This window comes from Equus asinus, chromosome 25, assembly GCF_041296235.1.
Source record: "Equus asinus isolate D_3611 breed Donkey chromosome 25, EquAss-T2T_v2, whole genome shotgun sequence".
NCBI classification, from domain to species: Eukaryota; Metazoa; Chordata; class Mammalia; order Perissodactyla; family Equidae; genus Equus; species Equus asinus.
This window is the reverse complement of record NC_091814.1, coordinates 24,133,488-24,156,375: the sequence shown is the minus strand read 5'-3', so window position 1 is coordinate 24,156,375 and position 22,888 is coordinate 24,133,488. Positions and strand designations below refer to the sequence as shown.

The following is a 22,888-nucleotide window of genomic DNA, read 5'->3' as shown; positions in this document are numbered from 1 at the left end:
TTGCTCATCAAAAGACATCATTTAGAAAGTGAGCAGCCATACACTAGGCCTTGTAATAGGTATATCTGTTTTTCTAAAGGGTATATCTAACAAGGGATTCATATCTGGACTATACAAAGAACTCCTACTAATCAATAAGAAGATAGACAACCCAATTAAAAAGCGAGCAAAAGATTTAAACAGACACTTCATAAAAGAGGATATCCAAATCGCCAAATAAGCACATGAAAAGATACTAAACATCAACACTTATCAGAGAAACGCAAATTAAAACTCAATGAGATATCATTATACACTCACTTGATTGGCTAAAATTAAAAAGACTGACAATACCAAGATATACCTCAATTAAAAACAAAAAAATAAACAAGAAACCAAAACTGCCTAACAGACCAGGTTCCAGCCCTGGTCAAAATCCTTCGATGACTTCCCATTGCCTTTAGGATCTTCAACGCTTCAAGATGACATGTAAACCCTTCAGGGTGGCACATAGCATCAGAGAGGGTATCTATCACTGCTGTTCCCACCCCAATCCTGTGCTCCACCAATACCAAACCTCTTGCTGTTCCCCAAATTTGCCATGTGTTGCCATGTTTTCACCCATGTTGTTTTCTGTGAACCAAACTATCTCACCAACTCATACTCATTCTTCAAGACCAAACTCCTTCTCCATAAAGCCTTCTATAATTTGCACATAGCTAAACTCTTGTTTGAACGAGGAAGTGTCATCTAAAAGTTGTTGACTCTCCAGGGGCTGCCCTGCCTCCACAAAGATCTCTCTTATTCATGAACACATGAAGCACAATGTGTCACGTTTTGGGTACCTTGACATTGGGATAATGTTGTAGACTGACTTGTTTTGCTTTTTTCTGGGCTTAGAAATGTAAGCTGTTTGTTGTTCTCTACTGCCCTCTGTTGAAACAAAGTGGGCAATGTGAGTCCCATCTGCAGGACAAAGATACCCAGTTTTCAAGAAAACTAAAGAAAGATCTGAGTGGTTTAACACAAAAAGCAGCCATCTTATGGGCCAGGGGAGTAAGAGTCAGGTTCAGGAGCAAGGAGATGCTGGGGATGCTCTTGCTTTCAGCCACTTGCTCTGCTCTTCTGCTTGAGCGACTCTTGACCAAAACAGTGACATTCAGAAACAGCCTTGCTTTCATTCCTCTGTACTCTGGCTTTGGGCCCTTAGTGGTGAGGGTAGAATTTGAAGTTGTAGTAGAAAGCTAGGAGTTGGAACCCAACATCTAGGGTCTGCAACTCATAGCTTAGAACCTCCCCCTCAGGCCTGCTTTGTCCTTTAACCGTATGGAGTGCATGGGTCTCTAGCAAAGGTGAAGATTCAGGAAGGTAAGAACACTGTCCTAAGCAGGACATGCTGAGAGTTGCTGGGAACTGCTTCTGGGGGAGGCTGAAGCTGCCCTGCTCAGTAGCAAGTAAATATTTGGCAAGGACATTTGAAGTGAGGTTCTAAGTGATTCAACATTATCTTCTCATCAGCGGAAAGAGACCCACCTCAAGGCCTCAGCAAATAAAAGAATCACTTCTACGGCTTCCAGTTATTTCTTAAAGCACAATTCAGGGTCCATGTCTCTCGTTCTAGCCCAGACCGCTCCTTCCAGATATCCGATGATGCTGACCACTCCACTGTTACGTCCTGTAGGCACCTCAAACTCAGCACATCCAAACCTGAACTTATCACGTCTCCCCAGCTCCGTTCCAGCTAAACTTCTTCCTGTCATATTTCCCACCCCAGGGAATGACACCTCCTAAGCCAGAAATCACGGTTTCCTTCCTCTCTTTTATAATTTACATTCCATTTTGCCAGCTCTCCTTGCTAAATATCTCAACCCCACCACCATCACCTTAGCAAAAGGATTCAAAGCAAGATTTTGAAGAAATATCTACCCTCCCATGTTCTCTGCAGCTTTATTCACAGCAGCCAAGATATGGAAACAACCCAAATATCCATCAATGGATGAACAGACAAAGAAAATGTGACATGTGTACAATGGAATGTTATTCAGCCTTTAAAAGAAAAGGGAAATCCTCTCACATGCTACAACATTCATGAACCTCAAGGACATTATACGAAGCAAAATAAGCCAGTCACAAAAGGACAAATATTGTATGATTCCACTCATAGGAAGTATCTAAATTAGTAAAAGCCATAGAAACAGAGAGTACAAAGGTAGTTGCCAAGGGCTTAGAAGAGGGGAGAGGGAGAATTAGTGTTTAGTGGATATAGAGTTTCAATTTTGCAAGACGAAAATGTTGTAGAGATCTGCTAAGCAGCAATTTGAATAGACTTAACACTACTGAACCGTACACTTTACAATAGTTACTGTAAATTTAATGTTATGTGGGGTTTTGTTGTTTTTCTTTGGTGAGGAAGACTGGCCCTGAGAAATGTTACACCACCGGAAGGCCCCACTGTTATGTGTTTTTTACCGCAATCTTTTTTTAAAGTAGAGAGCTAAGAAGCAGGGACTTGAAGGTATCAATAAGTCCCTTTTAATAATGCCAGTTTTGGGGCACACAACTCCTCTGAATACACGCAAATACATTCAGAAGCTATAGAAAACTCAGAATATAACAGAACTAAATACTGATCAAAGACTCTGAAGGAAGAAAGATTTCTAAGCCTAGGAGGAAAAAAGTAAAAGATCCTCATAAAACTTTTAAATTTCTGAATCATACAAAACTAAAGTCAACCCCAAATAAACAATCAACTGCAAACTAGAAAAAAAGAATATTTTTTTAAAAAATTACACTCCCCCAAAGAGGCATTTTTATTATATAAACAATTAATGAGAAAAATACAGAGTCCCGATAAATAGGCAAGGGCAGGGATATCAACAGAGACATCCAAAAACATCTGGTTAAACAAACATTAAACGGCTAAGGGTACCAGACGCTGCTAAGTGCTTTCCATCGAATAAAAGTAAGAAAGAGGAAATGCAACTAGTAAACAAATACGTGGGAAATGTTCAGACAACTGGTAATCAAAGAAAAGCAAATTAAAACAATGAGACCCCATTTCTCGTCAATTCAGTTACCTAAGACTAAGAAAAAGAATGCGACTAAGTGGATTCTCATAGATTTCTGAATGGAGTGTAAATTAAAACAATTGCTTTGGGAAGAAATGTGGAAATACTACAAGGACTTAGAAATGTGCATACTTATGACATTGTAATTTCATTTCTGGGAAAATGACCTGTGGAAATATGCCAAGATATTTTTTTAAATACTGTTACTTTTGCAGCATTATTGAAAATTCGGAATAACGTAAAAATGTCCAAAATCTGGCTTTAGGTAAATTGCTCTGCATCTGCATCGGCTGGACTCTCCCTGGGCACTGAGATAGAGGTCTATGTGTCAGTTAGGTGACTTTCTGCAGCAAGTGCCAGAAAATTCCACTCAAATAGCTTAAACAAGAAGAAATATTTTACTATCTTACATGTCAGGTTGTCTGAAGACAGGGCAGTTCCAGGGTTGGTTAATCTATAACTCAATAACGTCATCGGTAACCCAGATTCTTCCCTCTCTTTGCTTTGCTATCGTTAGCGCGTCAGCCACTTCCTTCATAAAACTAAGACGGCTGCAGCAGTTCCCAGCATCACATCCTTAAACATCACTATGTCCAAAAACTGACAGGGAATCCTTACTTCTTGTGCCCCAGAATCCCCCCGGTAGATTGCCCCTAAGGGTTCACTGTCCAGAGCTATAGCATATGTTCGGTCCTAAGTCAATCACTGGCAAGCAAATTGGTTCTCAAAGTGCGGTCCTTGGACCAGCAGCATCAGCATCACCTGGAAACTTGCTAGAAATGCAAATTCTTGGGCCCCACGAGAATCAGAAAATCTGAAAGTGAGACCCACCAATTTGTATTTTAACAAGCCTTCCAGATGACTCTGATGTAGGTCAAGTTTGAGAACCACTGACTTAGGCTAACCAAAAGTCACCTCCTGGGACTGGAAAAGGTCTAGTCTTCCCTCAAGTTCATGGCCACCATGTATCTGAACAAAATCATGTTCTGTCGGCAAGGAAGAAACAGAGACATGGCTGTGGAGTAGGCAACCTCTGTACAGGAGAAAGCCCCTGTTCTGGTGCTTATAATAACCTGAGTCTTTCAAAGATACAAGAAAGTCAAAGGAGTAACACTGTCTCTCCTTTCCACATATTCCTCAAAAATATTTTTAGCATTCCTTCTCTGATTAAAAAAAAATGTGAAAAACATTGAGTGGTGTGTGCGTTTGTGTGCCTATGTGTATGTGAAAGTACTGGAAAAAATCAAGTTGCAGAAAAATCGTGGAATATAATATGTGAACAATAACAAACAAAATGAACTAAATATAAATAAGTATAGGTAGGTACATGTTGACATGAATATGCATGTATTGGGAGAGTTCTGGAAGGACAAAACGAACTTCTCAGTGGTTACCCCTAAGGAGGGGAGTGAAATTGGGGAAGAGAGGTCATTAAGTATCACTTTCACTTTTACCTTATGTTTTTCTGAATTGTGCCCTTATTTAACAGCAAGAATATATTATAGGTCATGTGTGTATTTTCAAACAAAAAATTGTCTAAAACAACAACAAAACATTGGTAAGAGGGACAAGGACTGAATCTCTAGATGGTTCTGGGCTCTGCTCATGCTCTCATTGATGCCTCCAAACTTCCCCTCATCTCCAAAAGGATGGCACTGACAAAAAAAAACCCCAAAAAAACAAAAACAAAAACAAAACAGTATTTCCATTTCCTTTTCAAAACTAAGGTTTCTTTCTGGTGTTGCTTTTTATTTTTCTAGTAGGTTCCCACTAGTTTGCACATGAATGAAAGCGTGAGTTCAGTTTTTATAATTAACTTTTAAATCTTAGAGATACTAATTTGCTAGCTCTGCTGGAAAATTCTTTTGGCTCCCAAAAGTTGTCCAATGGCCTTCATTATGGTTTTTAGAAGACAAAGACAACTACATTCTGCAATGTCCAGCAATTACCATCAGAAGTCCACATTCAGAACTATAAATATTAAAGATGGGAAGAGCTAAATATAACCTAGCCCAATTACCTCACTTACAAAGCAGGAAACAGAGTTTTAGGGAAGTGAAGTGGCCTATAGCTAGCAGTTGTCAGACTGAAACCAAAACCTGGATTTCCTTCCTCCTCCCCTGAGATCCCCCCCATTACACATCACCCACACTCTTCTCTTGACACTGGAAAATTTTGTAAGTTTTGGGGGACTCTAAGTGTGTCCCTATGTGAGATAACAAGGTAGGGCATTTATAAGTCATCCTAGCAGGTAGCATCAAATTTCTGGGAAGCTCTTATAGGTCAATAAGCTACATTATTTTAATGACCACAGCCAAAGTAAACAGGCTGTGGCTTAAGAATACACCACAAAATCTATTTCAGTTCCTTGTATTTTTCTTCCCTTGCTTCCATCTATCTCTTCCTGTTTTTTGGAGTCGTTTTCTCATCTGCCCCATAACTGCCTTTGTGTTTGTCACTTCAGGAGTGTCTGTTTCCAGGCCTTTGTGTGTGTTTTTTGTTCTGAGTGTATTTTTCATACATGGTCGAGACTCGGTGTCTGTGAACCTGGCTATCTTGCTTCTTATTGTTTACTTTCCCAGTATCTGTGTCCTTCTCAGCTTTTCCGCAATGGTTCTTCTCTATCTTCTGTCTCCGTTTAATGTCTTCATGTCTCACTCTCTGCCTTCCCTCCCTTTTCTTTTATACCACCAATTTCCTTTCCTATTTCTTTTCCTCACTTTACTAGATATGTAATAGCAAACATTTTTTATTAAGTGATTTTTGGTATCTGTTGTATTTATTAGTTCACAGATTACTATATTTTGTTATTAAAATGAATAAGGAGGCCAGCCCTGTGGCCAAGTGGTTAAGTCCGCGTGCTCTGCTTTGGTGGCCCAGGGTTTCACCGGTTCAGATCCTGGGCGTGGACATGGCACTGCTCATCAGGCCATGCTGAGGCAGCGTCCCACATGCCAAAGCTCGAAGGACCTACAGCTAGAATATACAACTAGGTACTGGGGGGGCTTTGGGGAGAAGAAGGAAAAAAAAGATTGGCAACCGTTGTTAGCTCAGGTGCCAATCTTTAAAATGAATAAGTAGAAATATTTCCTAAGAGAGAATTAAATTGCTTTTTGCCTTTCTGTAGGCCTTAACTGTTCCTTTCTTTGTGGACCAGTGATGCTTAACAGAAAAAAGTGAGGGAGTCATCTTTCCTCGAGTTGACATTCACTAAGACAGAATCGTTTAATCATAGGGGATCTTAGGAAACATGCAGCCACCTTCTCATTTCATGGATGTAGAGGGTGAGATCTAGTCAGATTCGGTGACTTGCTCAGGGTCGCATAGCTAGGTTTAGAGCTCCTGGCCTCCAGGTCAGTATTCTTTATTCTTCATTAAATGCCAAGTTTCCCCTCCCTATTCATTAGGCGCTCCTTTCAGAAAGAGAGTTTTTTATCCTTTTGTTAGGTACTCAGTAAATACCTATGCGTCCATTAGGATGCCTTTGGTTGCAAGTAACAATCCCGGACTTAAACAGGCTTAAACAAAAAGGAAATATATCTCAAAGTATAAGAAATCTGGATTGATTGCTTCAGAAGCTCAGTGATGTCACCAAGGCCACATTCTATCCTTTCCCTCTTTCCTCTCTGCCCTCCTTGACATTTTGGCTTTGGCCTCAGGCTGGCTGCCCTCAAAGACTTAACAAAAGCTGTCAGCAGAACTTGAGACAAAATGAGTCCTTGCTCATGTCCAGTGGAAGAGAGAGACTCTCTCTTGCAAACACAACATGTAAAAGCCATTCCTTTCTGCCTGAGTAGACCAATTTTGGACAGTGTCTCCTTTTCTCCCCCACCTAGTCAATAAAAGGCAGGGGAATGCTACACTCTGAGTGGCTTAGACATAACAGGATCCACCTCTGCATATGGGATGAAGTGGCTTCCTGAATAAAATCAGAATTGTATTACGAAGGATGAAGGGGGATGGATAGTGGGCAGTGCTACCCCCTCCTATATATTGTATTATATTTGTTAAATCAACTGAGTCATGGCAATTTTTGAGTTGCAAAGAACTCAGAGGTTACTGTGGATTCAAGTTCAAGTCCTTGTTTCCTACTTTTCTCCTCACTGCACTTTAGCCCTGAACTAAGATAATGTCATGAAATACACTGTTTCCTTGCTATTATCATCTTTCCCAAACACTCAAGTCTGGAAGGAGACGGATGGATAGTGTCTTTCTGGCTTTCTTCTTTGCAGTTAGTACCAACTACCTCCCTTCTTCCTGTGATTGGCCTTGAATAGGATGAAAATTCTTTATGTCCCTCCATTTTACAGTCTCCCATCCATGTCTAACAGGCCCTCTCTATTTTAAGGGTTTCACTTTAATCACTTTAATCAAAACATGAGGAAATCTTCAAAAACTTATTAGAGTGGCAGCTACAGCAGTATTAAAACATGGCTACAAATTCTTTGACACTCTCTCCATCAAGAGATTGGATCTATATCCCCTGCCCTTGAATCTGGGTGAGCTTATAACTGTCTGATGAGTAGAGTTCAGTGGAAAGTGAAGCCATTCATCCTAATGGCCATTAAACAAATTCAGTGACTTTCACTTAAAACAAAACAAAATCTCCCTTTCTTTCCTTGATCGCCTCTAGTTACCAACTTCTGGTCCCCTTTCCTACTGTATCTCTCAGGGCTCTTGATGACAAGCAACTGTATCGGGATCTGGATATATTAAGTAAAGGAAAGGAATTTATTGGGTGGAAACTGGAGGCAGGTCAGCCTATCCCACTGCCGTGATGCCTGGGACCCAACCATCTCCCTACCTTATAAGTGAATAAGTGTCACTTATTCAGGATTCAGCATCCCAGAAGAGATGAATTGGTCAAGCCTAGATCACAGCCCACTCTTTGGCTTCCTGTATGAGTCTGCTCAGGCTGCTATAACAAAGTACCACAGACAGGGTGGCTTAAGCAAAAGAAATTTGTTTTCTCACAGTTCTGGAGAATGGCTGCCTGGTTTGTTTCCATTGTCCATCCTAATCAGACATCTAATCCAAGGGCCTGTGGGGGAAGGGCTGCTGCAAGAACGTGTGTTGGGCGAGGACGGGTGGGAATAGGGGAGGATCAATTAACTCTGCCCAGGAGCAAAACAAAACAAAAATTGAAACCTGAATCCCACAACTAGAAGGACGTGCAACTAAGATATACAGCTGTGTACAGGGGAGATAAAGCAGAAAAGAAAAAGAAAAAAAAGAAAAAAGAAAGAAACCTGAGAAGTGGTTTTCACACGACTCTGGAGTGGAACAGGGCATCAGTCCAAAGCAGTGGTCAGCAGGCACCTGTGCCAGCCCCTGCCTCCACTTTACCCCTGCCAAATGTCACTTGCCCACATCTGTCTACTGCTTAGTTCCTGGGCTTTTCCAAGGCTTTTCCACTTGAGACCTGTCCCAGGAGTCCAGGAACCTGCTGGGGGAGTGGCATTGCCAAGCAGACCCATTTGATTTTTCTGTCTGAGAACTGGACTGACATGAGAGTGACGTGAGACGGTGGGGATGGGTAAGTGTGAGCATGTGTTGGTGGGAGAAGGGGCATCTAGAGAAAGAAGAAGAGGTTAACAGTCTCACCACTTCCTGGCCACTGCACCTCCACCTTTTCCGGCAAGGAGCCCTGGAACTCTGGCTGCTAGGTTCACAGACCAGCCCAGGCCCAAAGGGTCCCTGAGGAACCCAAGCTAACCTGAGCTACTGTGGCTCAGCACAGCCCTGGTAACACTGGGATGAAGGTAAAGAGCAGCTGTCCTCACCTGGCTGTGGCCCCCTCCCCTCCACCCCACCTTTTCTCCATTCCTTTGAACCTTACAGTGGTATCTCCTCCTCCTAGGGCTCACTTCTCTCCCATTGCTTGGGGTTGTTTTAACAGAGGATGTGAATCTCATGACCAAATTCACACTAAGAAGATAGTAGCTCCTGAGATTACAAATGCCGGGGCGTATGCATTTTGAATTTTGAAAGAAAATGTTGGTGGAGATAATATTGGGGTGAGAGACACTTCTAGGGGCCTGAAGATTTAAATGACTACTTTTTGTACGTAGGCAAGCCCTGGCTGGATAGAGACAGGGCTGGGCTGAGCAGGAGAGTGAGAAGTTCTGAGGTAGAACAAGAGACCCCTCAGGGAATGCCCTCCCTCTTGAGTCTCATCCCCAGGGTCGTGCTATTCCATTCTCAGCACTGGGTGGATCCAAACTCAGGAGGTGGAGGAAGAGATCCTGAGATTTCAGAGGGTGCTCCTGACAGACTTTGTCAGTAGACGCTCCGCTGCATACCTACATGGAGCAAAGGGGGCATGTACACCTCAGCTTCTCTTCAGGCTCTTTCCCTCCTCTTCCCACCCTATCACGGGGCTCACTTGTCAGAGTTCAGTTTCAGGAATCAGATGATGTTCCGGAAAAGGAACCTGGTGTTTAATGGGCTGGGGTGTTAAAGGAAAGGCTGTTGACTTCCTCTCTTCACGTCAGCTGGGTCCATTCAGGGCTCCGGGCATCTGTGGTGACTTGTCTACTCTAATGCTGCAGAATGTGGCAGATGCTATCACCAACGGCTTTGCTACTTCTGGGTAAGTCAGAATCACCCTGGCTGAAGGAGAAGCTCAAGATGCCCTGGGTTCAGCAGGGTACCCTTTTAAGGCCAAGGACGGGTCCCTCTACCAGGGGTTAAGACCCCTTATCACGTCTATAGCCCTAGATTTAGCTTCTAGGACAAACCATTGGGGGACTAGAGATAAGGAAAACGCTGGCTCTGATTTGGGCATAAGGGGGAGGTGAAGGGGGACTGTGAGGTCTCTGTTACTTCACCCTTCCGGGTCTCAGTTTCCCTATCTGTAAATTGAAAAGTATGGACTAGGTGTTCCCCAAGGTCTGGCATTCCAGGGTTCCCTTCTAAGACTTTTGATTTCTACCCTTTCTGGATGACTTGGGCTGAGGTTGCTTCTATGGTTTGATTCAGGGAAATTCAATCTGTACCCTTAATTTTGGAGTTTGAACAGGGACCAAGGGGTAGGAGAATGGTGTTGAAAGCAGGGATTTGGGTGGACAGTTGGGCAAGAGGCACAGACATGGGAGACCAGAGGTCAGGCAGCAGGAGAGCTGTCCACTCCTTGTATCTTGATTCTTGGAAACAGTGGACTCTCAGCGCAGTGGTGGGCAGGGAAGTTTAAACTCACTCCACGCTTACCCGGATCTCTGCTTCTGCTCAATATTGGTTTCACTCTTTTTTCTTGCAGTTTCAGCTGGCACACAAGCAGGTGAGTTTGCTTCATGGTCTTGTATTGGCCGAGTGAGGCACACAGGGTGCAGCAGCCGCAGGGGGTTGGGAAATGTCAGTTGCATGGGAAACTGCTGATGGGGGGTTTTTCAGGGGCAGTTCCTCCAACACAGTGGATCTTGGCCCTCTGTTTCTCTGGCCAGTTTTTCTCAAGAGAAAGAGAGGCCAAAAATAGGGCCAAGTGCCTCCAAGCCAAGATGCTCTAAGGCTGAGTCACCAACTGTGGGTTTGCAATGGGTTCACCCTGGCTTTGAGCCTCCCCGGGAATGCCAGCTTAGGGCCTGCTCATCTCCTTGTCCTCATCCACATTCTCTTGGTTCCTCAGAAGATCACCCCAAGGCTAAGGTGACCCTAGACCCTCAATGGAACAGGGTGCTCAAGGACGACGAGGTGGTTCTGAGGTGCCAGGGATCCTACTCCTCAGAGGACCATTTTACACAGTGGTTTCACAACGGGACCGTCATAGAAAACCAATCCTCCAGCTACTCCATCGCGGCTGCCAGAGTTGAAGACAGTGGAGTGTACCAGTGCAAGACAGCCCTCTCACCACTCAGTGACCCAGTGCAACTAGAAGTCCACACAGGTGAGTAGGTGAAGGGGAAGAGAGAAATCACCAATACAAGGTGAAACAAGGGACCCTGAAAGGCTTGGGCAGAGCCAGAAGATGAGGTGCTTGGGGGTTAAAACTGAGATGAGATGATCTTTGGTCCCAGTGTATTATATCAAAGTTGTAGTCCTAGTCACAAGTAAGCCCTAGGGAAAATGCCAAAGCCTGACATATAACAGATACAGGACTGCTGCACTGCATAATTTCAGGAAGCACCACTCACATAGAATACATGCAACACCAATGGTGTCATCTGAAGGTCAGGGTATGACATTGATGTTCAATAATATTTATTGAATAAATCAATAAATCTGTTCTTAGGACCTCAATCTCTTTCTCACTCTCAGAAACGCAATGCCCTAAGCTGCCCACCTAACTATCCCTAACTGTCTAGTATCATACTGATCTCTCTCTTCTCGTCAATGCCACACTCAAACTTACACTTCAGCATAAATTTGGCAATGTGATATCTCCCTAATAGAGATATATACAATATATACATGTTCAGCCTGTACATTAATCGTGGCATGAAAGTCTCCAGGTATTGTTAAGAGAATCCAGGCATCAGACACAGGTAGGAGAAGTATTTTGGAGGCAAGGATCTTTCCTGGTGCCCCTGGAATCACACGACACGGCCTGGTACCTGCAGTGTCACCTTGCAAGCCTGAGTCGACTTCCATGGCTGCCCCATTTGTACAATGTACATGGGTAGAGCAAGCCTAGAGGGAAAGGAGGGTCTAACGGAGGCAGACCTGCAGCAGAGTTTCATAGAATTGGGCCTCTGGACTTGACTTTTCTGTGGCTCCTTTGCCTCTGATCGGGCCACTTAGCTGACATGGTCCCCAGTCTACAGAGCTACAAGGAGGAAAGTCTATTATCTACGTAGGTGAGAGATGGCCACCTAAGACCAAATAAAATGGGGAATTACCAACAGGAAGCAATAGAAAAATCGAGTCTAAGAGTTATTAGTTTGCCTTGAACTTGTCTCTAGAAACTGGCTTTAGAAGTCCAGTCAATGAGGACTGTATTAAACCGCGACCATGACGATTAACTTCACCAGGCAAACTCCTGATCATCCTTCAGGACCCATTTCACTTATCTTCTCCTCTGAGAAGGCTTCTTTACTTGCTTCAGGCAGCATTTCTTTGTTCCGTTCTCTTTGGTCCTGTAGTCCTTTGTTCTTAGCCTGTTGTAGTACTTGTCACATTGTATTGTAATTATTTCTGAGTATGTGTGTTTCTATGTCTAGACTACAGATTCTTTGAGGTTAGGGCTTATGTGTCTTAGCCATCTGGGTATCCGCATTCTGCACAACACCTGGTACATAGTGAGTGCTCAATAAAATATTTATTGGGGCTGGCCCCATGGCCAAGTGGTTAAGCTCCTGTGTTCTGCTTTGGGGCCTGGGGTTCGCCAGTTCAGATCCTGAGCACAGACCTAGCACCACTCATCAGGCCATGCTGAGGCAGCATCCCACATAGAAGAACTAGAAGGACCTACAACTAGGATTTACAACTATGTACTGGGGGGCTTTGGGGAGAAAAAAAAGAGGAAGATTGGCAACGGATGTTAGCTCAGGGCCAATCTTCCTCACCAAAAAATAATAATAATAATAAAGCATATCGTTAAAAAAAAATAAAAATAAAATAAAATATTTATTGAATGGACGTACCCATGGACATACATCAAGTCCATGACAGGACAGACTGAAACGAAGGTGTTCCCCCAAAGGCTACCAGACTACATATATATATTTCTTTTTTGTTCTGTGCATATATACTTTTTGTATCCTGTCTTTTTAACTTAACATTGTCTCATGAATGTCTTTTCTCATGTCGTTTTAAAACTTATCTGCACTATCTTTAACCTTTTTTCCTTTTTGGTTAATGGGCTTGACATTTTTCAGTCTCTTTACTTTTTTTCGGTGAGGAAGATTGGCAATAGAGTCTTCCTCTTTTTGCTTGGGGAAGATTGTCCCTGAGCTGACATCTGTGTCAATCTTCCTCTATTTTGTGTGTGAGAGTGTGTGGGTTGCTGCCACAGCATGGCTTGACAAGCAGTGTGTGCCCCAGATCTAAATGTGCAAACCCCAGGCTGCTGAAGTGGAGCGTGGGAACTTAACCACTACGCCACCGGGCTGGCCCCTACGTGCAATATCATTTTTAATTATTCAGGTCAACCTCCTGACCATGACTTCATGTTCTGTCTGTGCGGAGTCTGGTTACTTGGCGAGACAGTTGTGAGAAGTATCCTGGTGACACAAGAATTTTCTCTCTTGAAAGCAATGCTCGGTAATGAAGATGGCCTCACTGAGGCGCTGCAGCCCTTCAGAAATCAGTTACCACGAGCACTGCGGGCATGCCTTTCTTTCCCATCCTTGACTTTTGTATTGAGCTCTCCTTCACGAGTTCTGTAGGCAGCCCTGCGCCCACCCAATGACCTTGCTCCTGCCTGGCTGCAAGAGTCTATCAATATTCCTACAACTGCCTATTCCTTCTGAAGTCTATCTTTCCTTTAACGGAGCAAATTATCATTTTCAAGTGCAATTTTTACTCTTCGATCTAGAACTTACTGTGGCTCCTTATTACCCGCCATAGCAAACCTAAGTGCAGCACTTAAGGATTCTGCAGATTGCTTCTCACCTACCTCACCACTCGGTAACTCCGCTCTAACCTTATGTTTCAATCATGTGTGTGTCTGTCCCTCTTCCTCATTAGACAAAAGGTCTTGAGGTGACTTGAGTTCTCTTGCAGCTCCCAAAGGGAGCTATGTGGGGATGGCTCCCAGTCTGGCTTTCTGTTATGTCCTAGGATCCGGGTGGTGAGTGTCCCTTTCACAAAAGCTTTACACTGGTTGCTGAGGCCTCCTGGGCCTCTGGTCTCTTTGTGTCTTTCAGACTGGCTGTTGCTCCAGGCCTCTCGGTGGGTGTACGAGGAGGGGGATCCCATTGTGCTGAGGTGCCACAGCTGGAAGAACACGCATGTGCACAAGGTCCAATATTTCAAGGATGGCAGAGGCAGGAAGTTTTCTTATCAGAATTCTGAGTTCCACATTCCAAAAGCAAGACAAGAAGACAGTGGCTCCTACTTTTGCAGGGCGCTTATCGGGCCTAGTAGAAACGAGTCTTCAGAGGCTATGAACGTCATTGTTAAAGGTGAGAGATGAACAGCCCTAGAAGGTTCAGAGCCCCCTGTGTGTGGAGTATGCCTTCCCACTGGGAAGATTCGTTGGGAGGAGATTTCTGACTGTGCCACAGATTTCTTTACGTGGGGTTCTGAGAGGTGTCATCACTCTGCAATGTGACAGCAGGAGCAGAAGTCACATTTCCTCTCCCATAAATATGTCTGTTCTTATTTATCTCATTGAAACCACACCGACACTGTTATGTGTCCCTATAGTGCTGGCCTGTCTTTACCTGCCCTACTCTCCTCTCCAAGCCTTGAATCTTAGCCAACAGACAAACTGGAAGGAGCCCCTCACAAAAAGGGCCTAGAACCTGGGTTCTGGCTTTGCTGCTAAATAACTGTGTGATTAGAGGTAAGACACTCAGTGTCTCTGAACCTCAATTTCGTCCTCTGTAACAAACACAAGCTGACATTTATTGGCACCTTTCAGTGTGCTGGACAGTGTGCTAAGTGCTTCTTTAAACGCACCTGGTTTCATGACCAGAGTGACCCTTCACAACAACATATGAAATATTGACTCTACAGATGAAGTAACCGAAGTGAAAAAAAAAAAAAGAAGGGAATTAATTTGTTCCTTAGGTCACTCCAAAGATTCAAAGCCTGTATATTTAACCACTAGACAAAATGAACAAATTGAACAGGCACCAATGTCCTACAGTAGAATTTTGAATCTCATTAAGTCACGTAGAAAACATCTCCAGTTTATGCAGCGCCATCCTCCACGGCCAGGGTCCCCCCACCGAGGCACTCGTGGACTTCCTGATTTCACAAAGCTCCCACCTGTGATCAGACGAAGACACACCTTGGAAGCAATTTACATGTAGTAAGACAGCAAGATAGACACTTACCTTTTGAGATTTTAACAAAACTGCCATAATTTGTATAAAAAATAATTTCATTACCATTTAAATTGAAAGTAAATACTCTCAAACAGGGGAAAAAGAGAGCAAATAATGAAGCAAAGGGGGCAAAATGCAAACAGTAAATATAGGAAAAAATATATGAGAGTTATGTACACTGTTCTGGTAACATTTTTTTTAAAATTTGAAATTAAATCAAAATTAAGAGTTAAAAAATTGAAACTAAAACTTTACTCTAATGTTACCAGCTTATAGACCACAGCAAAGAATGACCGTAAATTAACAATTTTAAGGGCTAAGAGGTTGAGAACAAACAAATTCTACCTCTTTCCCTTTTGGGTTATTAGTTACTGGGCCTCAACAGAGAAATAGTGGCACTTTTCTCCCAATAAGCAGCAAATTTCAATGGTTCACCTTTTTTTTTCATATTTCCTTTAGTGTTAAAGAACAATATGAGGCGAAAACAATAAGCATAATTTTGAGACACAAGAGAAAGTGGCTGAGTTAAGAAATAATGTTCTCACACCAGCTTAAACTTTGACAAATTTCATAATTTCATACAAAACTCAGCTACAATGTAACTTGCTGAACACCCCCTGTCATATACCTCCATCAAACATGAAGACGGTTTCGCTGTGTTTGATGAGCTGTGCTCTGCTCTGTAGCTCTATGATTAGGACTCAGCGGGAGGAAGTAAAGCTTTTCCACCAACTCCCCCACCATTCCTTAGAACCTGCCTCTTGCCAGGCGTCAGAAAGACACTCCAGGGCCAGCCTGGTGATGCAGCAGTTAAGTTCGTATGTTCTGCTTCTTGGCAACCCGGGGTTCGCCAGTTCGGATCCTGGGTGTGGACATGGCACCGCTTGGCACACCATGCTGTGGTAGGCATCCCACATATAAAGTAGAGGAAGATGGGCATGGATGTTAGCTCAGGGCCAGGGTTCCTCAGCAGAAGGAGGAGGATTGGCAGCAGTTAGCTCAGGGCTAATCTTCCTCAAAAGAAAAAAAAAAAAGACACTCCACCGATGACCTCACTGTTAATCCAAATTTCTGCCTTAACAACTGTCATTTTTCTCATCCCTCTGCTTCTTCTGTTAGGTCCTACAATTCCACCCGACTCACCACTTTTTCCATCTTGGATCCAAGTCGCTTTCTGCCTGGTGATGGGACTCCTGTTTGCAGTGGGCACGGGGCTGTATGTCTCTGTGCAGAGAGACCTTCGAAATTCAATGAGAGACCAGAAAAATGTCAAAGTCACATGGAGCCGGGGCTCTTAGGACAAATGGGGGTAATAAAAGAAGCATCCCCATCCCAAATGGGTAATAAAGCAGCATCTCTGAACCTCTCTCTAGATTCACAACCCTATCATCCCCAACAGGCATCTCTGGGAGCAGAAGGAAAACTACACCTCATAGTATAGCCTGAAGGTCCTTCACCCCACTGCATTTTCTCTTAGTCTCCAATGGAAAGGAAAGGTCTGTGATCTTAAAGAGCCAACAGTGAAGCCCTAGGGAGTAGCTACATTACCAGGAATTGAAGTCTCAGAGCTACACAGATACTTTCTCTGTCCCAACCGTTCATCCCAGCAACGCAACAATACAGCCTCCAGATGGTGACCCTTGATTATGAACATTGTTCTTAAGTAATTGGATAAGTAGGTAAGAGAATCAATGGTGAGGGCCAGCTGGGGAGTGGTCTGCATCTGTTGCTGCAGGACAAGTTGCCTTCAAGGCACCTTAAAACTCCTTCCGGACAGACTGTGGGGATTGCTGGGGGTCTAGGAGAGACAGCAGAACCAATGAAGGGGGTGGCTGAGAAAGGACAGGGTAGTCCAGGACAGACCAGAGGAGATCCCCGCAGAGGCTGTCTTCCTAGAACACGAGCCATGGGGGAGGTAACAGAAAATCACAGTGGTGATGGAGAATGGAGTTTTTCAGGGGAGGCCCTGTCAGAATTGGGATAGTCTGGGAGTATATAATGATGAACTTTTTTAATGTCATGAGTAGAAAACGGTCCTAGGAAGAGGGCTGGGGGTTGGGGGTATTTGGATAAGAAAACACGGAACAAAGCCTGTGTCCACATGAAGGAAAGCAGCATTGCTGTCCCAGATTAAGCTCAGTGAACAGAGATATGTCAGCGTCTGAACTGAGAAAGCACAACAAGAAAGAGTCAACTACAACTGCACAGGAAGGAATGGGCAGGAGGTAAGGATGCTTTTGTCGCCAGGACAGTAAGAATTAGAGAAAGGAGGGGCAGGGACTATAAAACCTGCTTTTCAGCTTCAGTATTAAATTCAGGTATAGCTTTGTTCACGTTATTCATTAAACAAATGTTGGCTAACCAACACTAAATGTACTAAACTCCGCCGAGTTAAATTATGAAACTTTGAAATCCTTCAGCATGTCAGTAACAATGGAGCAGGAATGGAGAAGCCACTCGTTGCTTATGGAAGAATACTTTAGCTATCTCTTTCTGTTTCAGAAGCTTTAAACAGATCATTTCTTGATTCCAATAAAGCATTTTACAAGATTTTGCATGGTACTCTCAGAAGATGGAAAAACCATGGTAATAAAACATGAATGACAAAATCCTCTTTTCCTCTTGTTATCTAAAAGTCTATCAGGGATTGGTTTGGGTTGATGAAAAACCCTTCTCCTCTCACCAACCTTCTCACCACAACTCACATGAATTAGTCAGCTTGCTAATTCACCAAATCTTACTGAGCAACTGGTCAAAGGGGGACGTTTCGAGATGGTATGGGAAAGGAGGGTGAATGGAAATTCAAGTAGTTTAGACCGTGGGCCAGGTAGGAGAAGGCTCAGCTAGGAAGGAGGGAGGGGGCTGAGCAAAGGTAAAGGGTCAGCCTAATTGTGTCAATTATGCGCTATATGCCAAGACAATTCAAGCTTGGTATATGAATATTAGATGAGATTCAGACTTGAGACAAGTGCATTTGGAAACTTTGAACATTCAACTCACATTTATTTGGTACCTGCAACGTGGCAAGCTTGAGTTTAGGTACCGATATGGAGATGAACAACACAAGGTCATTCATCGGAGGAGCTTTCATTCTAGTGAGAATAACCTGTAAATAAGAAGAGAGTGAAGAAAACTGCAGAGAAGAGGCTTAATTTTTGGCATGGTGGTGAAGGATGAGTAGGAGTTTGCCAGTCAAAGAGGAGAGGCTGAAGGTTTGGGAGAAAAAGATTCAAAAGCCAGAGTAGGGGTCCAAGAAAGTAGTTGGTTCTGCTTGAGTCTAAAGAGTTAGTGAGGGAGCCGACAGAGCTCAGGGGCCAGATCATGAAAGGCACTGCCTTCCAAACTAAGGAGACTGTAGCCAACCCTGCAAGCCACTGAGGGATTTTAAGCATCACAGGTTTGCATTTTAGAAAGCCTCTGTGGCAGCTGCTTAGAGGATAGAAGGGAGAGGAGAACTGAAGACAGAAAGGCCGACTAGGTGGCTAGGTGGTTATTCCAGTACCCAAGGGCTAAGTAATGAGGAAGTAAATGGCAGCGAGGCTGCAGAGGAAGGTGCCTATTAGGTATATTGAAGCCGGACTCTCCAAAAATTGGAACCAGTAGGATGTCGCATGACTCAGGGCCCACGTTCTGGACATCCCCGTTTCCGGAGTTAGGAAATACAAGTACAAAGGCGAGGCAGGCATAGGTTTGACAAAAGAATTCATCTTTGGATTATTAGTACTTACTTCCTTTGGTCAGTAAATATTTTTAAACTATCAGTTTCATGATGCATTTCAGTAGAACTCAAATCAAGAAACTAAAATCTTTACTACTAATTGTAACCCTAATGACGCAGAGCAACTGATTCAAACTTGCTAGCAAAAGACCCCGGATGCTGGCTAAGTGGGGAAATCGAAAACCTCACAGTGTAGGGCAAGACGCTTCCGGAGAGATTAACAGGTCTCAAGATAGACAACCAGCTGTTCAAAATGGTTAGCTCCCGTCCCTGGGTGGGCTCGAACCACCAACCTTTCGGTTAACAGCCGAACGCGCTAACCGATTGCGCCACAGAGACAGGCATAGGGCAGTTTTTCCGGCAAGTCGGTTCACTGAAGAATAAGTTCTCAGTGCTCTCAACTTCTGCTAAAAACTGTAGTTGAAGCCGGCGTAAGAACCAGTGCTGTGGGCGCTGGCTCTAGGGTGTCTAAGGAGAGCCAAAGCAGAACCCAGAAGATGACAGCATGTGGCCACTTGTGGGAACTGCAGCCTTCACCCAACCTTGGTACCAAGAGAGTCAGGGAATAACAGAAACAGTAGGCAGTCAGTAACGCGTCACACTGAAGGCATCAGCCAGGTGTTGTGGACTTTGCTGGCACTGCTGGCCATCCTGTGACAGGATGAAGGCTGTGAGTTGGACTGGAGCATAGGGGAAATTTGGGGCTAAAAGATGACTGAGGTGCAAGCGTCCCTTTTTCCCATCTGTATTGTATTTCATCTTCATTTCATGGGACAAGTTTTTTTTTTGAACACCAAACATCCTCCCACCATGGACATTAACATTTGTTTTAGTAATAAGAAGGATAATTTATGCTTGTCCATTGCCAGACACCATTCTAAACATTTATTAACTCATTTGAGAATTATAATTATCATCATTATCCTCTTTTACGGATGAGGAAACCGAGATAAAGAAAGCCAAGATTCAAACATAGGAAGCCCAACAGAGCCCATGCACTTAGCCACCACATTACCTTGCCTCGTGCAGCCTGAATGGCCGAGGTCAACCTAATTACATGTCATTCCAATAAATGACTTTTGTGTAATAGACAAAACAGGTATATAAAACCCAGACAATCTTTTAAAAGCTGGAAAAAAATTTTAATACAATTGCTGTTAGTTCAACAGACGATGACAAAGGACTCAGTATCATTAACACTTATCCTTTCCTAATTTTAGGGAAAAAATTTCCGCTTATTGAGACAAGTCACCTAATGACGATCAATTTGCTAGAAAGAAAGTAGAGGAATTTGATGCAGTTCCCCACTTTAAACCAAGGCTCAGGTAGAGAGATCATTTAGCTAGTGACAGCTGTATCAAACAAAACCAACAATTCTTAAAAATCAAATAATTTGGGGCATGATTAGAAAGATTTGACATTGTATTTGCACTACAACTTACATTACCTGGAAATCAGTTTTATAAGTTACATAAACACATATCTACATATACAGTTAAAGACTAATAGGAAATATTTGAAATATATATTCCTGTAACTGTTTTAAATCTTCTGAATATCATTCCTGGCTATGCGTTTCAACATGAATGAATCCCATAAAAATAACATTTAGTGACGAAAATGCTAGTTGCAATAGAATACATCCTGCTGGATACCAGTTATATAAACTTTAAAAGCATGAAAATCCAAATAATATATTGTTCGATAACACATACACATGTAGTAAAACTACTGTAAAAGCCAAAGGAGTAATAACTATAAAAGCCAGAATAAGGGTTACTCATTATTGGGAGGGAGAGGAATGTATCAGAGAGAAGAACAGAGGAGGCTTCTGTTCTGTTTCCTTCTTAACCAGAGTATTGAAATACTAGGATGCTCATTTTATTATTTTCCACATTTTATATTTATGATGTGCTTACACCTGTGTGAATTGTTTTGTTAAAATTTATTCTTTGTTATTGCAAACTAGCCCTCTTGCTTAAGATCGGGAGGAAAATTATAGCATTTAAGTGGACAACGAGGGAGAAGCAGAAGGAATCTATCTCTATGTTTAAGGACAAACGCCAGATCTTGATAGATGATTTAGATTACTTCTCATTCAAGGATGAGCACAGTAGGGTTCTTAATTGCAAACAAGAGAATCTATTCTAGCTTGTTTAAATACAAAAGGATTTATTGAGAGGTACAGATAATTGATGAGGCATTGGGAAAACTGAAGAAACAGACTCCAGGCTGACTTCCAGGAATAACCTCCAAAACTCCAGCCTGTATCCTGGGCTACCACAGTATACATTATACCTGCTACAAAATGAATTAAAAAGCTTCCACAACCTCCAGCTCTAGAACAAAGCTCCACTGGCCACTATTTTTACCAGCAAAATTGTATTCCTGCCTCTGTCCCATGTCACTCAGTCCCAAATCAAAATCTCACTACAGTACATCTGGTTGGTGAAACCTAAATCATAACCGGAGCCCCAGCTGCAGAGGAATCTAGAAAATGTAGTTTTAGGCTTTCCAGTTTCTGCAGCACAGGAAAGCGGACCAGAATATATTGGAATGGGGGGTAGAGCAAGCCAATTCACACATTCACGGCAATGAGTAAACTTAAAAATAAAAATAAAATGAAACCAAAGGCAAATTAAAACAAAAGAAAATAACCTTCCCACCTCCACCCCCAATATAGGGCTGTTAGGGAATGAGGGGATGAAAAGGTCTAAAGAACTAGGCAGCAGGGGGCTACGGATGTGCGTATATTGTGATAAACTGTGGCAAGGGTCTGTTCATGCATTTGTTCTTAAATGACAACCTGGGCTGGCAGGGGAGGGGCTCCAAGTCCTTGTGTTGGACTCCTCCTCCCAAATTCCTGTGGAAAAGATCCAACCAATGTAAGAGAGAAATGTTTATACCATCCCAGTCATCCATAATATCTAAGAGAAAGCTTGCTAGTCTCCTGGGTTCATGAATAACATCTCATGATCCAAGGTGGTTAAGGAGTCAAAACTGTCTTGGAAATCAGAGTGGGGCATCACTCACATAGCTGAATATCAAAAAACCTGGGCAGGAAATGACACAAGGGACGGTAGAGTAAAAGAGTGTAAGCCGTTGATTCCCCATCAGCCACAATATCCAAGAGGAAGCTTGATATCGTCTGCTTTCACCATTATCTTATGGATCCAAGCTGGGAATGGAGCCAAGAATGTCCCACTGCTTTTGTCTGGCTTTGTTTGAGAGGGGTGGATGGGTTAGTACCCATGAATGATGCCATTTCATACCAGCAATTGAGAGATGGGCTGTTCAATAAACTGGAGAACCATTGGGTGGAGGGATGGGAACAGAGTTATAGACTTACCTCATGTTATATCTCAAAATAATTTCAAAAAGAATTGAAGACAGAACGCCAAAAAGCAAAATCAAACATAAAATGAAAGAAAATAAAGGTAAAAACTGATCAGCTATTGGGGTGGGAGAGAATTTTCTACATATAACAAAAGTTAAGACAGAAACTACCAGGGAAAATATTTGACAACATGGAAATTAGAAACTTCCAAATTTCAAAAACACTATGAATAAAATTAAAAAGCAATTCTGGTTTCCATAACAGTGCAGTAGCTTGCATGGGACTAACTACTTTACAGATAATTGTAAACTCCACAAAATGTTTTTTAAAAATATCTGCTCAAAGGCACTGGAGAACAATTAAATTAGACAGAAAACAAAGAGGATTCAAGCCTTGGAAGAAGGAACCACAATGGGTAGGATCCTCATTCTGAAGGCACTCCCAAGTCCATCAGACTCAGGCACATAAACTCATGCAGAAAATCAGTCCTGTACCTCATGCATCAAGGTAGAGGTTAGAGCTACCAGGTTGGCTGGAAATTGAATGAAAGAGTAAATTTTAGAAAGGTGGGGGTCTCATTTGGGAAAACCAAATTTGCAAATAAATCTCTGTCTTTGGCTCTCCCTTGAGCTGGGTATGCACTGAGCAAAGATTCCAGGGAAGCCAGAGCGGAAATAACAGCTGGAAGGCTCGGGTACTAAGCAGAGTTTTCAAGAGCTGTCTCACCAGAGGAGACAGAAAAACACTGGAAACGACGTAAGTGTTCAAAAGTAGATTTGTTAAAGAAATTATGATGTATAGCATAACACAATGAAGTCATTAAAATAATGTTTTAGGCTAATATTTAATGAATATG

General features: G+C 42.9%; 1 protein-coding gene and 1 non-coding gene across 3 annotated transcripts; one reads left to right on the top strand and one right to left on the bottom strand.

Moving 5' to 3' along the window:
• Positions 1 to 9,176: 9,176 nt before the first annotated feature.
• On the top strand, positions 9,177 to 17,586 carry LOC106831116 (low affinity immunoglobulin gamma Fc region receptor III-A-like). 2 transcript variants are annotated; one of them, XM_014841127.3, is made up of 5 exons: positions 9,177 to 9,639; positions 10,306 to 10,326; positions 10,672 to 10,929; positions 13,850 to 14,107; positions 16,097 to 17,586. In XM_014841127.3, the coding sequence occupies exons 1-5, from the start codon at positions 9,600 to 9,602 to the stop codon at positions 16,273 to 16,275; spliced, it is 756 nt and encodes a 251-aa protein (XP_014696613.1). In that variant the 5' UTR covers positions 9,177 to 9,599; the 3' UTR covers positions 16,276 to 17,586. The 2 variants fall into 2 exon arrangements, with proteins under 2 accessions (XP_014696613.1, XP_070353318.1); XM_070497217.1 differs by having other exon boundaries at positions 9,493 to 9,639; positions 10,675 to 10,929.
• A 1,374-nt stretch (positions 17,587 to 18,960) lies between these two features.
• TRNAN-GUU (transfer RNA asparagine (anticodon GUU)) lies at positions 18,961 to 19,034 on the bottom strand. Its single transcript has one exon. It is a non-coding gene; the product is annotated as a tRNA-Asn (tRNA).
• Positions 19,035 to 22,888: the final 3,854 nt, after the last annotated feature.